The sequence below is a fragment of the Vulpes vulpes genome, chromosome 12 (genome assembly GCF_048418805.1).
Source record: "Vulpes vulpes isolate BD-2025 chromosome 12, VulVul3, whole genome shotgun sequence".
Taxonomy (NCBI): domain Eukaryota; kingdom Metazoa; phylum Chordata; class Mammalia; order Carnivora; family Canidae; genus Vulpes; species Vulpes vulpes.
Genome location: NC_132791.1, coordinates 67674190 through 67686734, shown reverse-complemented (window position 1 = coordinate 67686734; position 12545 = coordinate 67674190). Strand labels below are relative to the sequence as shown.

At 41.6% G+C, this 12545-nt stretch overlaps 1 protein-coding gene across 3 annotated transcripts in view; it reads right to left on the bottom strand.

The window, feature by feature from the left end:
• Positions 1-12545, bottom strand: part of SEMA6A (semaphorin 6A) — a 124146-nt gene that overhangs the window by 49855 nt on the left and 61746 nt on the right. For all 3 annotated transcript variants that reach the window (XM_026015431.2, XM_026015432.2, XM_026015430.2), the window contains exons 2-5: positions 8224-8361; positions 5928-6045; positions 1747-1807; positions 706-768 (exon numbers count right to left, since the gene is read on the bottom strand). In XM_026015431.2, coding sequence (XP_025871216.1) covers positions 706-768; positions 1747-1807; positions 5928-6045; positions 8224-8323 — 342 coding nt within the window. In that variant the 5' untranslated portion in view covers positions 8324-8361. The remainder of the gene's footprint in view (positions 1-705; positions 769-1746; positions 1808-5927; positions 6046-8223; positions 8362-12545) is intronic.

Sequence of the window (12545 nt, the reverse complement as noted above, 5' to 3'; positions counted from 1 at the left end):
AAACTCTCTTGTATCCACCCAATACAGAAACACATTCTTCACCAGGTACCAAGATCTGCCCATAGTAAGGTTAAAGGAAGGTGGCTGTGGAGTTCCCTTGTTAAAAATTCGAGTTTCTCCTGATGCTTACCAAAAGAGGATGTTGACAACTATGGCGTTTTTAACAGTAACTAAAAACCTGGCAGAGAGAGATGAGTGTGCTTTTATGTCACAAAAGGAAGGCAAGCCTGGAAATGCCAACCTCCCATCATATTAATTTTAATGCCAGATGTCCCAGGGTCCCTTGATGTGCGAGGCTCCTGGCTGAAGTGTGTTTGTATGTTGTTCTGGGACTAAAGGCACAGACCCCTGGATGTCTGAGGCAGCTTTGTTCTGAGCAATTCTTGAGCCTCCCGGAGGACGCAGGTCGGTGCAGTGGGCTACTGGAGAGTGCACTCCAAAGAGTTGGGGCAGCCAGCTTTGTGACCACAGTCCCTAGCGCCCCTAAGTAGTTCATGATGCAGCCCTCGCAGCTGTCGTAATATCTCATCACATTAAAAGCAAACAGTTTTTGCAAATTAAAGCCTTCAATAAGTTGATGGAAAAAGCAATTACTGGGGGAGAAGGGACTAGCGCGATCCATTCCACATCACAGTCTACGGCCGGAGCTAACAGTCAAGAACTTAACCCAAAGTGGCAGCTGCAGGAGAAATGAAAATTGCCTACCTTATGTTTTCCCTTCATTCTGCACGTGTCTACATCAGCCTGTCTAGATTTCCATGTCAGTTTCTGCAGGGATCAAGAAAGAAATCAATTAGAGCCCAGAGGTTGTTGCATTTGATTTTTAGAAGTAAGAGTTCCCTTGGGGAGGCGGAGGCTGAACATATATTTATTGAAAGCTTTCCGCACCCTTTCTCCATGATTAATTCACCGTAACGACAAAAGATCGGAGATGGGAACCTTTCATTTAATTTTGAACTCCTATCTATTCATTAAACTATAGAACCATCTTCTCCTTGAGATGAAGACGAAGGAGAAAGGAAAGAACAACAAACAACAGTGTGGAAATTTCTCATAAAATATCCAAATCAGCTTGCTAAAGGACGCTCATTTTGATAAAATACATGTCCTTGCCCTTTCCTTTCAGTTGATAAATCACTTTTCATAAAGCATGCCTTTTCCTTAAAATATGGAAGTCATTTACTTAAACATAAAGGGGACATTCACTTTGGGTGGACAAAGATTTAATTCAGGTTACACTCCACGTAAATTCATGGACTGAAGCGATCATCTACTTCTATGGCAGATTTTATTAACTAAAATATCTCCATGTGGAGTTAGAGGGGAAGCTTAGGTTATATTTTATGCCTGTCTGAAGTGGATAATGATCAGATTCCTGAGCCACAACAGTCAAATCAAACTTAATACTGCAAGACATGGAAATGTAACATTGAAACATTTGTGGGGCAAAATTTTACATATGAAAACTGATATTTTCCTGGACAAACATGGTAGTATTTTATTAAAGGAATTTCAAAATGACCTAAAACTCCAGACTATATATGCACACGTATTTGATGAATAAACTACAAAGTAGATAATTGTTTCCAAACATGAATTCACCCCAAATTAGTAGGATTGCAAAAAAAAAAAATGTTCCAAATTATTAGCCACATCGTCTCAAGCAGTGCATTTAAGATACATATTCCCTTCAAGAACTATCCTAAAACCCTTTATTTTAGAAAGATCGTTTTTAAAACCACTTACTTTGCTACAATAAATTTCTTCTGTGTGTGAGGTGTCCATATCAACAGTATAAATATGGTCCCTGTGAACAATGAGAAATTGATACAGTGTCAAACACACGAGTCAAGACAGTTAATTTTCTCTTGAATGAGTACGTATCTCATTCGAGGTGGATAAATCCATATCCATGTTACTAGAAAACAAGACATCCACATGCAAGAAAAAGGGAATAGTTCAGCCTTCAAGAGGTGCCTCTCGATCACACTCTGCTACTTCTGATAAATTGTGGCATCTTGCTGAAAGGGGCATCTTTTACGGAAACTCTTTGCTGTCATCTCCCTCCTACCAGAACTGTAATCACTGTATGTGTGTAGCTCAGGAGAGAGGACTTGCAAAGTTAAATTGACCCAAAAACCAGAACCCAGGTGGGTTTCCCATGCCCTTTCATTATCTTCAAATCCAGGTACCAAAAACTTGCTATTCAACAAACCACATTGTTCATCATGGGGGCTAACAGAAGAGCCCATCTCTGGCTGTTTCTCCCTGTAAAAAACATATTTCCAACCTAAGCTTCAATGATTTGATTGACAAGATGGAAGATGATAAAGGTGAAATTATTTCCAAAAAGCACTGTTTTCTTCACACAGTGATGGTCAATTAAGGTCTAAAATGTCCTTGAGCTAAAGTTTGCATTTCTTGCTCTGTTCACCTTCCTGTTTTGTGGAGAATTTGGTTGTCTTTACGATTTGCTGCCAATCTCCCCTTGGAAGGGAAGAAACAGAATCAGCAGCTCAGGTGTGGGGCTATATTTAAACATCCCCTTCTGTGTGAGCTGAGTACAAGGGCGTTTTTGTCTGGAATTCAGAAGAAAGGAAAGAAAAGAACTCACTGAACTGGGTAGATGGGGGGCTTGTGAGGGAAAGCAAAACAGCTCATTTTCCCTTGAAATAACATTGACTTTTTCTAAAACGAAGGAAGTCCTGGGGCTGCAAAATTACCCACAGCTTTAAACCAGGAGGACCTCAAGGTTCCCATGTAGACTTTCAAACTCCCTCATTACTTAAGAAAAAGTGGAGGGAGGGGGAAAGAAAAAAGAAAGGAATGATCTGCCATCAGGAGTCACTTTAATTCCCCCTCCCCCGCCTCCTTTGGAAATCTGTCTGCTACTGCTTTTAGGAAAAGTACAACAGAGAAAAATAGAAATAAAAACAGGCTTTGTCATATGAAAATAAAAGTTGGGGGCAAAGCAGTTTGCTTAGACATTTCCTTGCAACTGTGAGTGGTTGAGCGGTTGAGTGTGTGAGTGTGAGTGTGAGTGTGTGTGTGTGTGTGAGGGTGGTGCCGGGGAGAATGGGGAGCCTGTGTTTTGTAAATTGCTGAATTGGGAAGTTTTTGGAACCTCAGTAGAGTGCCAGAATCACCCTGCCCTTTAATTTCAAGGCAGTTTTATTGCATTCGTTTATTACTTGTTCGACTTTATTGGTGGTGCTGCGGGTCAGGCTCATTATTGGGATGGAATTGCCTATTACTTTGGTATCAGGTTTGATATGACTCTAGGTTTTTCCTTGCCCTGCCTCCCCTGAAAACTTTAAGTAGGAGCTGAATATATGAATTGTAAATTAACAGCTGATTAATATGCACTGGCAATTCCTCAGAAAGCTCTCGGATTGCCCCCTCCTGGCATGACCTGTTTATGTTAATTAGCAGTTTAGAGATTAAACAAACAAAAAAACCCAGAATTTTCAAAATAGATAGTAATAAAGCAGAATTTTAAAGGGGTTCCTGCCATCAAGGCTCACTCAATCTCTGGGTTCTGGATGGGGCTTGGCTTCCGATTGCTGACACCAATAGGAAGAACCGGGCAGTCTATTTTAAAAATAGAATTCTGTGAATGAAATCTTTTGGACCACTGCAATCTTTTTCGGTAACCAAGAGATCACACTGCCCAGCAAACAGAAACCATGCTTTATGCTAAACCTAAGAAGACTAGGGTAGAGGGTTATTCCCAACTGCCGCCTGTACATCCCAGGATTCATAAGCTGCCCTAACTGAATTAAGTTATTTGAACACAAACTGACTTAATCCAAGGACTTCCTCTTCCCCCCTCCAGTGAGCAAAACTGAATTGTGTCACCGATGTTTGAGCCTGGGGGAAGGATTTAACTTTCCATCTGTCACTTGCTGCCCAGGAACCAGGATCTCTCTGGGCAGGGTTGGGAACTGAAGGGAGAGGAGAGGTCCTAAACCTGGTGGCCAGGAAACTCCTTCTTCAACAATTTTCCCAAGGGTGCGCGTGCTGAAGGCAGGCAGCTTGGGTGTAGAGTGAAAACCAATGTGATAGCCCAAGGGTGTTGCAGATTTGACCTTTAATGAGAGGCAAGTCTGTTTTATAGTTTTTAAAAAATGAATGTGTGTCTCTCCTTTGGCCCTTTACATTTCTCATCTCGAGGGGGTGGAGGGTTAGGGTCTTAGTTTTAATGAGCTGGAATAACGGTCACTTTTAAGTTTGCACAGCATATTGCTCCTAACTCAGGCACGGCCCTGGACCTGCAGCCTGCACCCACACTAAATCATCAGGTGCCAGGGCAGCCCATTTTACTATTTTTCCCCCTAGAGACTCCATTGCAGAGTGAATCATTCCTAGAAGATTCTTGACTCAACCTATTTCTTACAGATTCAGTGTTTAATCATTTGTTTTGACCAGCCTATGGATTAATTGACTAGAAGTGTAATCTTCCAGCCCTACTACATTTAGGAATCTAAAAGTGATACTTAAGGAGCTAAGCTGATACTCTTTCAGAGAGGCACCTTCTGAGGACCTCATTGCAACGCTTGCTGATGAATAACCACACTGGCTGTTTTCAGGCAAAGCCTGGTAGAAGGTTACTGCCAGGACAGACAGTACCACCTGTCCTCCTCAGTAGGCTGCCTCGTACCAGGAGTAGATACCCAGTTTCTAGAGCAAGGCTACCCCACTTCAAATCCTACCCTTGTCACTTCTGGTCCAAGCATTTCACCTCTGTGTACCTTGGCTTCTTCCTGTAAGGCATGTTCCTTCACTGAACTAGGGCTCTTTTCCAGGATTGAATGAATTAACATTTCTAAAGAACTTACATAACACAATTTACAAAGCACATACAACCAGATATGTACCATATACGTATTGAAGTAAATTGCTGAAAAGTGCCTTGGCATTGCTCCCTGGGACATCTATGGGGTACTTGCAGGATGCTGTAATGTGGCCAGTGGTTTGTGGTTTATGTTGCATAGCTTGTCATTTGGGAACACCTAAGTGCTTTAGAAGAATGAAGCACTGTTGTTATTTACCTGTTTCTTTTCCATGCTCAGAGCCATACAAGTATCACAGACGTAAATCTTTATTTCTTCTTCCATGTTAAGTGATTAATCAGTCTAGACCCAGGTTAAGATCGCAGTGGAATCCCACAAGATAGTATTCCTTGTTGCTTTTCCATTCAGAATTTTGTTGAATGAACTATGCACCTCCAAAACTGGGGATCATATAGTGTTAGAATCCCAAGGGACTTCTTAAAGTAATCTAATGTCTCATTTGAGAGAGGACACATGGCCAGAGAAGTTGTGGTCCAGGTTACTTAAGAATAGAATTAAGACAAAAGCCTAAATCCCTGTGAGCCGTGTTTAGGCTGTATTCTTGCCAAGCCACTCAGCCTTAAGACATGGTCTGCTTAAATGACATTACACAGTGGATGAGCATTTTCTTACTAGATCCAAATCAAACACTCTTCTAAAATCAGTGCCACCGTCATTCTATTACAGTAGTGGCATATACTATATATTCACTACGAAGTTACGAACAGGCTTAATATACACCTACACACACACTGTATAATACATATTTACACATTCAAGTTAACTTAACAAGTATCAAGGAGAGAAGTACTCTACTGGTTTCGTGAGTAGATATTTGCATATATGGTCAAGACAGACAGTGGATTATTTGAGTCTAAGCTCCAAAATAGGCAAATACTTCCATCCAAATCCACCTAAAGTTAAACAGACACAAAATCTTGAAAGCATGATTGCTGCACAAACTAAAGTAGCCTTTAAATTAAATAACACATTGTTTGGTAACGTCATGATCTTCAAACTGATGCATCACGAGCACATTCAGATCTTGGGGCCTTCGGATACTCTGAGGGCAAATGTGAGGGAAAGGCCACTCACCTAGCAGCAATGTAGAGGGTTCTGTTCATGATCATAATCATCTGGATGTCCAGTCTGTGCCTCTGTGTGGTGTTCCGTCCTGGCTTGTGGCCCACAAACACCGGATACTGTTTTGTATCTGTGAAAAGAAGAGATGGGGCAAGAGAGGGAAAGGAAATCAAGCCAAGAATTGACAGGGCAGGGAGAGGAGAGGCGGTGGGGGGGGGGGGGCACAGCCACAAAACAAAACCATACTTAAGTCGGCCCATGCCACCACTTTCCATTTCCAACGAGTCTGTTATTTTAGGAAAGCCTGTGATAGACGGGTGCTCTTTGAGGACGATCAAGTTACAGTCTCATTTCCAGTGATAATAAGCCTGGACTTCTGTTTCTCAGTGTCACAATTTCGGACTTGTCCCTCTTTTGGGGGGTTAAACTTGCAAGTGAACCCTTTACATGAAGGTGCTCTTTTCTTCCAGTTTTCTTTTCATCTTCTTTAGAGTGCTAAGCCTGAGAGGCAGCCTGCCAAAGATCTTGTCTCCGGACAAAACTATTTCAAAGCAGCTTTCCCATCAATCACCACAAAGGCAATGTGGTCTGGAGGCGAGAACCCTCGTCCAGGAGCCAGAAGAAAAATACAGTCTCCACAGGCGTCCATTTGGAATAATCTACTATTGAAGGCAGCCCCGCTAGCTTGGTTGGCATTCTAGGAACTGTGGGAAGTTCACTCTTGAGTTGAGCAATTGGCTAATCTCACACAAGTCGGGGCTTTAATGGGACGGGGTCACACTGAGTGTAGCCAGTCGGGTGATCTGGAATATCCCCTGACTTGGGATAGTCACGAACATATTTCTGCGTTCCTACACTTCTCTTTAGCTAAGAGTGGGCAATTTATAATAACACATGACCTTTATAAATACCTACAAGTCAAAAATCTCTCTGCCTTTAAACATACAATCTCCAGAGCACTGGCAATCCTCCAAGGAAATTCAGAAGGAAAGAAGGATGAGTCACATTTAAAAATGTTATTTTGGGGGTGGGGGTGGGGTGTAAATAATGACTGGAAAACCATTCACAGATATACTCAGACCCCTACACTATAATCCCCTGTGGTATCTGAGCATTACTCATAGTGCATATCAGAGAGCCTTGGTATATTTTACTCACAGTCAAGCTCGGTATGGGTCTATCTCGTGCTTTACCCATTCATCAAGAAGCATGCTAAAACATTTCATGTCTCTACTGTCAAGGATTTGAGGATCCATTGACATTTCATTTTCAGCAGCATATTTGGGCAAGGGGCTCTTCTTTACAGGGGCACCAGAGATAGATTCCGTGTCCCAAATGGGGATTGATAAATGTGTATCGAGATTTGGTAGCTTGACTCAGGTGGTCCACCACTTCAATGATTTCAAACTACATAATTTGGTCCTTACTCACGCCCTGACTTTTGTTTGCTTATTGTTTTCTATGCCAAGTCTTAGCCAGTTCACCTTCGTGTAAAATTGTTTCCCTTTTCAAAGACTGTCCAGCAAAAGCCAGGCATTGATAGATCTCCTTAGTGTCCCCTATAAATGCTAAAGATTTTCCCCAGGGTTTGTTCAGTGTTTGTTTTGGGATGGCTACTGGGAAAATGGATATTTGGGTAAAAGGGATCCCTTTTTTTTACCTCTTGCTGTGATAAAATAGTTTGGCTTTTGGAGGGAAAGAAATGAAGTAGTATATTGATGTCCGATCCCACCTACAGGTAGGACTTCTCTTACGTAGTCAACTGTCCTCTTAATCACGTGGCTTTCTACTCTTCATGATAAAGTGGAGACCAAAAGAAAGTTATAAATAGTTGAAACAGGTCCACTGTGAATTCAGAGTTCAACAATGATAGAACCTGTAAGTCTGAAGGAAAAGTTCATTTTTGTCCCTAAGTACTCCAAAACAGTGGTCTTCTTTCCTGTTCTCATCTTGAAGAAATGCCCATGCATTAACCACACACAAAAATGTATGCTCCAAGCAATACCCAGATGGTAATGATACTCTCCCACAGCTGGCTTTCAGGCACGATGGAGGATGGCCTGAGGCTTCATCAGAGGTACTGAGGAACGTTTCAAATCCTCACACACAGGTTCATACACGTGTTGCCACAACAGTACTTAACGAAGTTATGGAACAGTCATGTCACCAATTTGATGAGACATCTTTGTCATCTACTAACAAGTCTCCTATTCTATTAAATTTCAGAAAAATTTTGGTGTTTGGCTGGTTGATGCAGCCTGAAATGCCCACAGAGGGAGAGAATGACAGTAAGATTGTGGATACTTACAGTTGCCATGCGAAATACTGATTGGCTCAGAATCTTCTGGGAAACCAGCCCCAGCAAAGTGTAGCAGTGTGAAATATAGCAGCAAGGCTTCTGACCTCATAGTAGTTCAGCGGGGAGACTTTATTTCTCTACTTCACCCTGCCAAAGAGCAAAGAAGGAATTTTTTTTTTTTTGCAAGTCAGCTTTATTCACCTCCATAAAATGAAATAGCCTTGTAGATAAATTTAGGAGAAAAGGGACCACTGCCTTGTATCTTTTCCATTGTGAATTCTCGGATTATTGTGTTTTACATAGAAACCTGTATCCATTAACCCCTGCACCCTCCTTCCCCGCGCATATGAACACATGACCCAGAGCCGTCTTAGTTCCTTTGTCCTGAACTATTTTAAAGCCTTTATAGGTGGCTATTTCACAATTACAAAACTGCATTCCAAAAAGTGTGGACAACTGAGAAAGCATTTTTTTTCTTTTTAATGTAAATACTTTTCTTCTCAGCAGGTTTAGGGCAGCATGCCATCCCCCAGACATGTTTTATTTGGCCAGCTCCAGATCTTTTCACAAATTTGTTGCCAATATTGGAAAAATTAGGAGGTTTCTAATAAAAATCAGGATATCTGACAGGTGGACCTAAATGACTATTCCCTTCGGGCACCGCCCTGGACCCCCAACACACATGCACATGTGTGCATGCACGGATACCCCCCCCATAACAGGCCCTGTTGGCTAATTTCTGTTATCTGCTTGACCCCTTAGTTGAAATGTTCACCCTTGGTTTACATCATTCCACAGTAATTCTAGAATGACCTTAGACATAAATAAAATCACACAAGCTATGTTTAAAAAAGAAAGAAATGGATCCTTTTAGACTAAAGAATACCATTGGGAGACTCTGAAACCACATCCTGAAATAGTATTTTTTAAGATTTTACTTATTTATTTAAGAGAGAGAGAGAGGGAGAAAAAGCAGGGAGAGGGGCAGTAGAGAAGGACAAACAGACTCCCCACAGAGCAGGGAGCCTGACAGCTCCATCCCAGGACCCCAGGATCATGACCGGAGTCTAAGGCAGATGCTTAACCCACTCAGCCACCCAGGGGCCGCCTGAAATGGTATTGTTGATTTAAAAAATGGTATCTCTGTACATTTTAGTCTGAAATACTGCCTTGCAATGAAGCAGTAGTGAATAAAAATGCCAGATATACCATTCTGCCCAGCTGTATTTTCTTAAAGATGCTCTTTATGTGTAGAAAATTCTCCTAAGTCTTAGAAATAAAAGCAATCCCATGTGGGGCCGCTGGATACAGTGAAAGAAGGCTCATAATACAGTAAGTATTGCATAATTTTCGGGCATATTTCAAGGAAGTGTTGATCTATAAGGGAAATAATGTAAAATGGGGATATCTTTTCATCTTTCCAGAGTGATAAAGCCTTTGAAGTAGCCTGCCAAAGATGATCTTTTTTGAACAAAGCTATTTTACAGGAGTCCATCAATCATTTAAGATTTGTGTGTAGAAAAGTCAAACTAAGTAACTTAGATGTCTTTGAAAGTTAATTTGGCAAACAAACTGCTAACTTACGCTTTTTAGAACACCACTTAATATTAGATACCTATGTCTCTCTTTTTCATGCCAAAAAAAGCATTAACAGGTCCCAAGTGTTGCATCGCAACTTATGATTTCACAGACACAGCTGGGGCTTAATCATTTCTTCAATTGAAAAGTACACATTAATTAATTTGCTTTATCTTGAAAAAGAGGGAGAGAGTTTGAGAGAAAAGGCTGAGCAATTCCATATCTCCATCTCAGATGCGGAAATTAAACTTTAAATGATGACTTGCTCACAACGGCAATCCACTAGCAAGAGACGTAAACATAGATTTATAGACAGGTTAAAAGCGATTGACTATCCATTCATTCATTTGCCTCTTCCTATTCTGGAGACTCTGAACCCAAAGGGAAGAAGCTCTGAGGTCCCCTTGTGTGCTTCTCATGGCATCTGTTCAGTATTAACACTAAAGAGGAAAAATCAGTCACCGGAGTAAGACAGACAAAAACCAGATCCCAGTCAGCTGTTACATTTTAGATGAGAAAGTACCCGAGCAAGGGGAAGTGGCAACATTTACCAAGGGCTCAAGAGCAGTATTACAGAATAATACAGAAGGAGATTACCTCAGAGAGTTTGCAGCATGTAATGGAAGAGTAATGGAGACTCAGAATGCTGATTCTCATTCCTTTAGAAACTTTGGGAAATAGAATGTATACTTTTAAAGATTAATTTGTCTCCTCGACATGACAAATGAATCTCTGGTCTTCCACAATTGACATTCATCTCTGTACAAATGTCCTACAAACCAACGAGACAGAGCCCAGCTATTTCACTGTATCTCCTAATTTTCGTGTTTCCTATCTTAAAATTTCGCATTTCCTATCTTAACCATGTGCCATCCCCAGAAGCTGGCAGGCAGGGCAGGTGCCTGCAGGAGAAACCTCTTCTACACTCCAGTGGCTTCCTTTAATCCTTATACCCAGCCAGGATCATAGCTGAGGTGGGGTATTTAAAGATCTCCAGGTTTACAGCAGGGCCCTGTGCCAGGAAAAATAGCTGTTTTATGTGTCTTTCTATCATCATATCATCAGGTTGTTAACATGTACATCATATGGGAGGAAGCATTCTGGAGGTACCTTGGGCCGTCCACACGAATACTTTACAGTTGTCTTCGGCTGAGGTTTTGATGTATTGTTTCCCTCCTACACAACTTTGGGCTCTAACCCTTGTAAATATGTAGACAATATATTTTCTTGTTGAAATGATTACTTTGTGGAGAGATCCCAATTCAATCACATTGTCATTTCCCATTCTGTGGAATGCAGGCTGGGTCTCCCCGCTAAGTCTGTATGCAGACATACAGACATGCCTCGAGCCTAGGAGAACAAAAAACAAACAGGAACTTGTCCCTAAATTTAAAACTCTTAAGTTAGCTGGGCTGCTTCAGTTAAAGAGGTTGTTCAGGTAATCTTGGAGACTGTCAACAGCGCTACCCACATACAGCGTATTTCTAGGCACCTGTAGCCATTTGCCCATTTCCCTCTCTGTGACCGAGCCTGTATATAGGCTAAACAGGACTTCGACTTCAGCAGATATCCAGACAATTAGATAATGGGAAGACTGTCAGTGAGGATTCTACACAAAAATATTTACTTCAAAAAGAAGCCCATTATGCCTGAATTTCCAGTCTCATGGTCTCAAATTTCCGCTATTCTGGGCCTGAAGAGACATGGCTTTTGTAAAATACACCATTACTCTAAAGCTATAACCTACTCCTCTGTAACCTGCAGTATTTGTGGAAAACCTTAAGAGCATTCTTAATTTTAATAGGCATCTGCTAGGTGAATTTATTAGATCTATTTGGATTCATCTAAAATTAATTACATGACTTTACTCTGAGTCACATGGGCAAGAATTGTGTTGACTTACTGCATACTCTCAGCCCAGCTAAAAATTCTCTTCTACTGTAATTTTTCCCCTACAGTTTTTAAGACCAGACTGAGTTAAAGAGCCGTGGCACACAGATAGTGCTGTGGCTATTGGCTGCCTTGAGCTGAAGGGTCTGTGCAGAATGCTGACTGGCCAGGAAATCAGCCTTCAGTATTCCGGATTGAGGGCCATACAAAGGGGGCTGGAAGGAAGTCTGTCTGAAAACCCCATGACTACATTCATGTTGATATTTGTTCCTTAAAATGATCAAATATTTTCAGTAATTGGAGTTTCCATCCACCTCCCTCCCCCATACCCTTGTTATATAGCAGGTCATTGTGTCAGCAAAGCATGAAGCAAAGGGGATGTCACTAGAACTGGGAATGATTAAGAAGTCAGAAAATGAGGTCACAAATTGCCATGTCATTCTTCTGATTTCAGGTTACTTTCATAAGTGCCACGAGGACTGGTGAACCATGACAAGCATGTACAGCCAGGGTACCACTCACGCTTAACCGCAGTACTAGTTCCAATCCTCTGCCCAGCTACTCCCCTAAAGCCTGTCCTGGAAAATTGTACTCGGGCTCATAAACTGGTAGGACTTGGCCACAGCTTGGCTTACAGAGCAGAAAAAAACCTAAATTAGTTGCTAACATTTCGGGGGGTGGGGTGGAGAAGGAGATTTAACATAGAACTCTGGGTTTCTGGCTTCTTAAAAAAAGAAAATCAGAGATCTGCCTTTGCTAGCCAACATTTTACATGGTCAATACTCTGGAGCCGAGTGGTGGCTGCCCAAAGGAGAGCAGCTAGTCCTCTCCAGTTGGAAACATTCCCACTACTTTCCATCGTC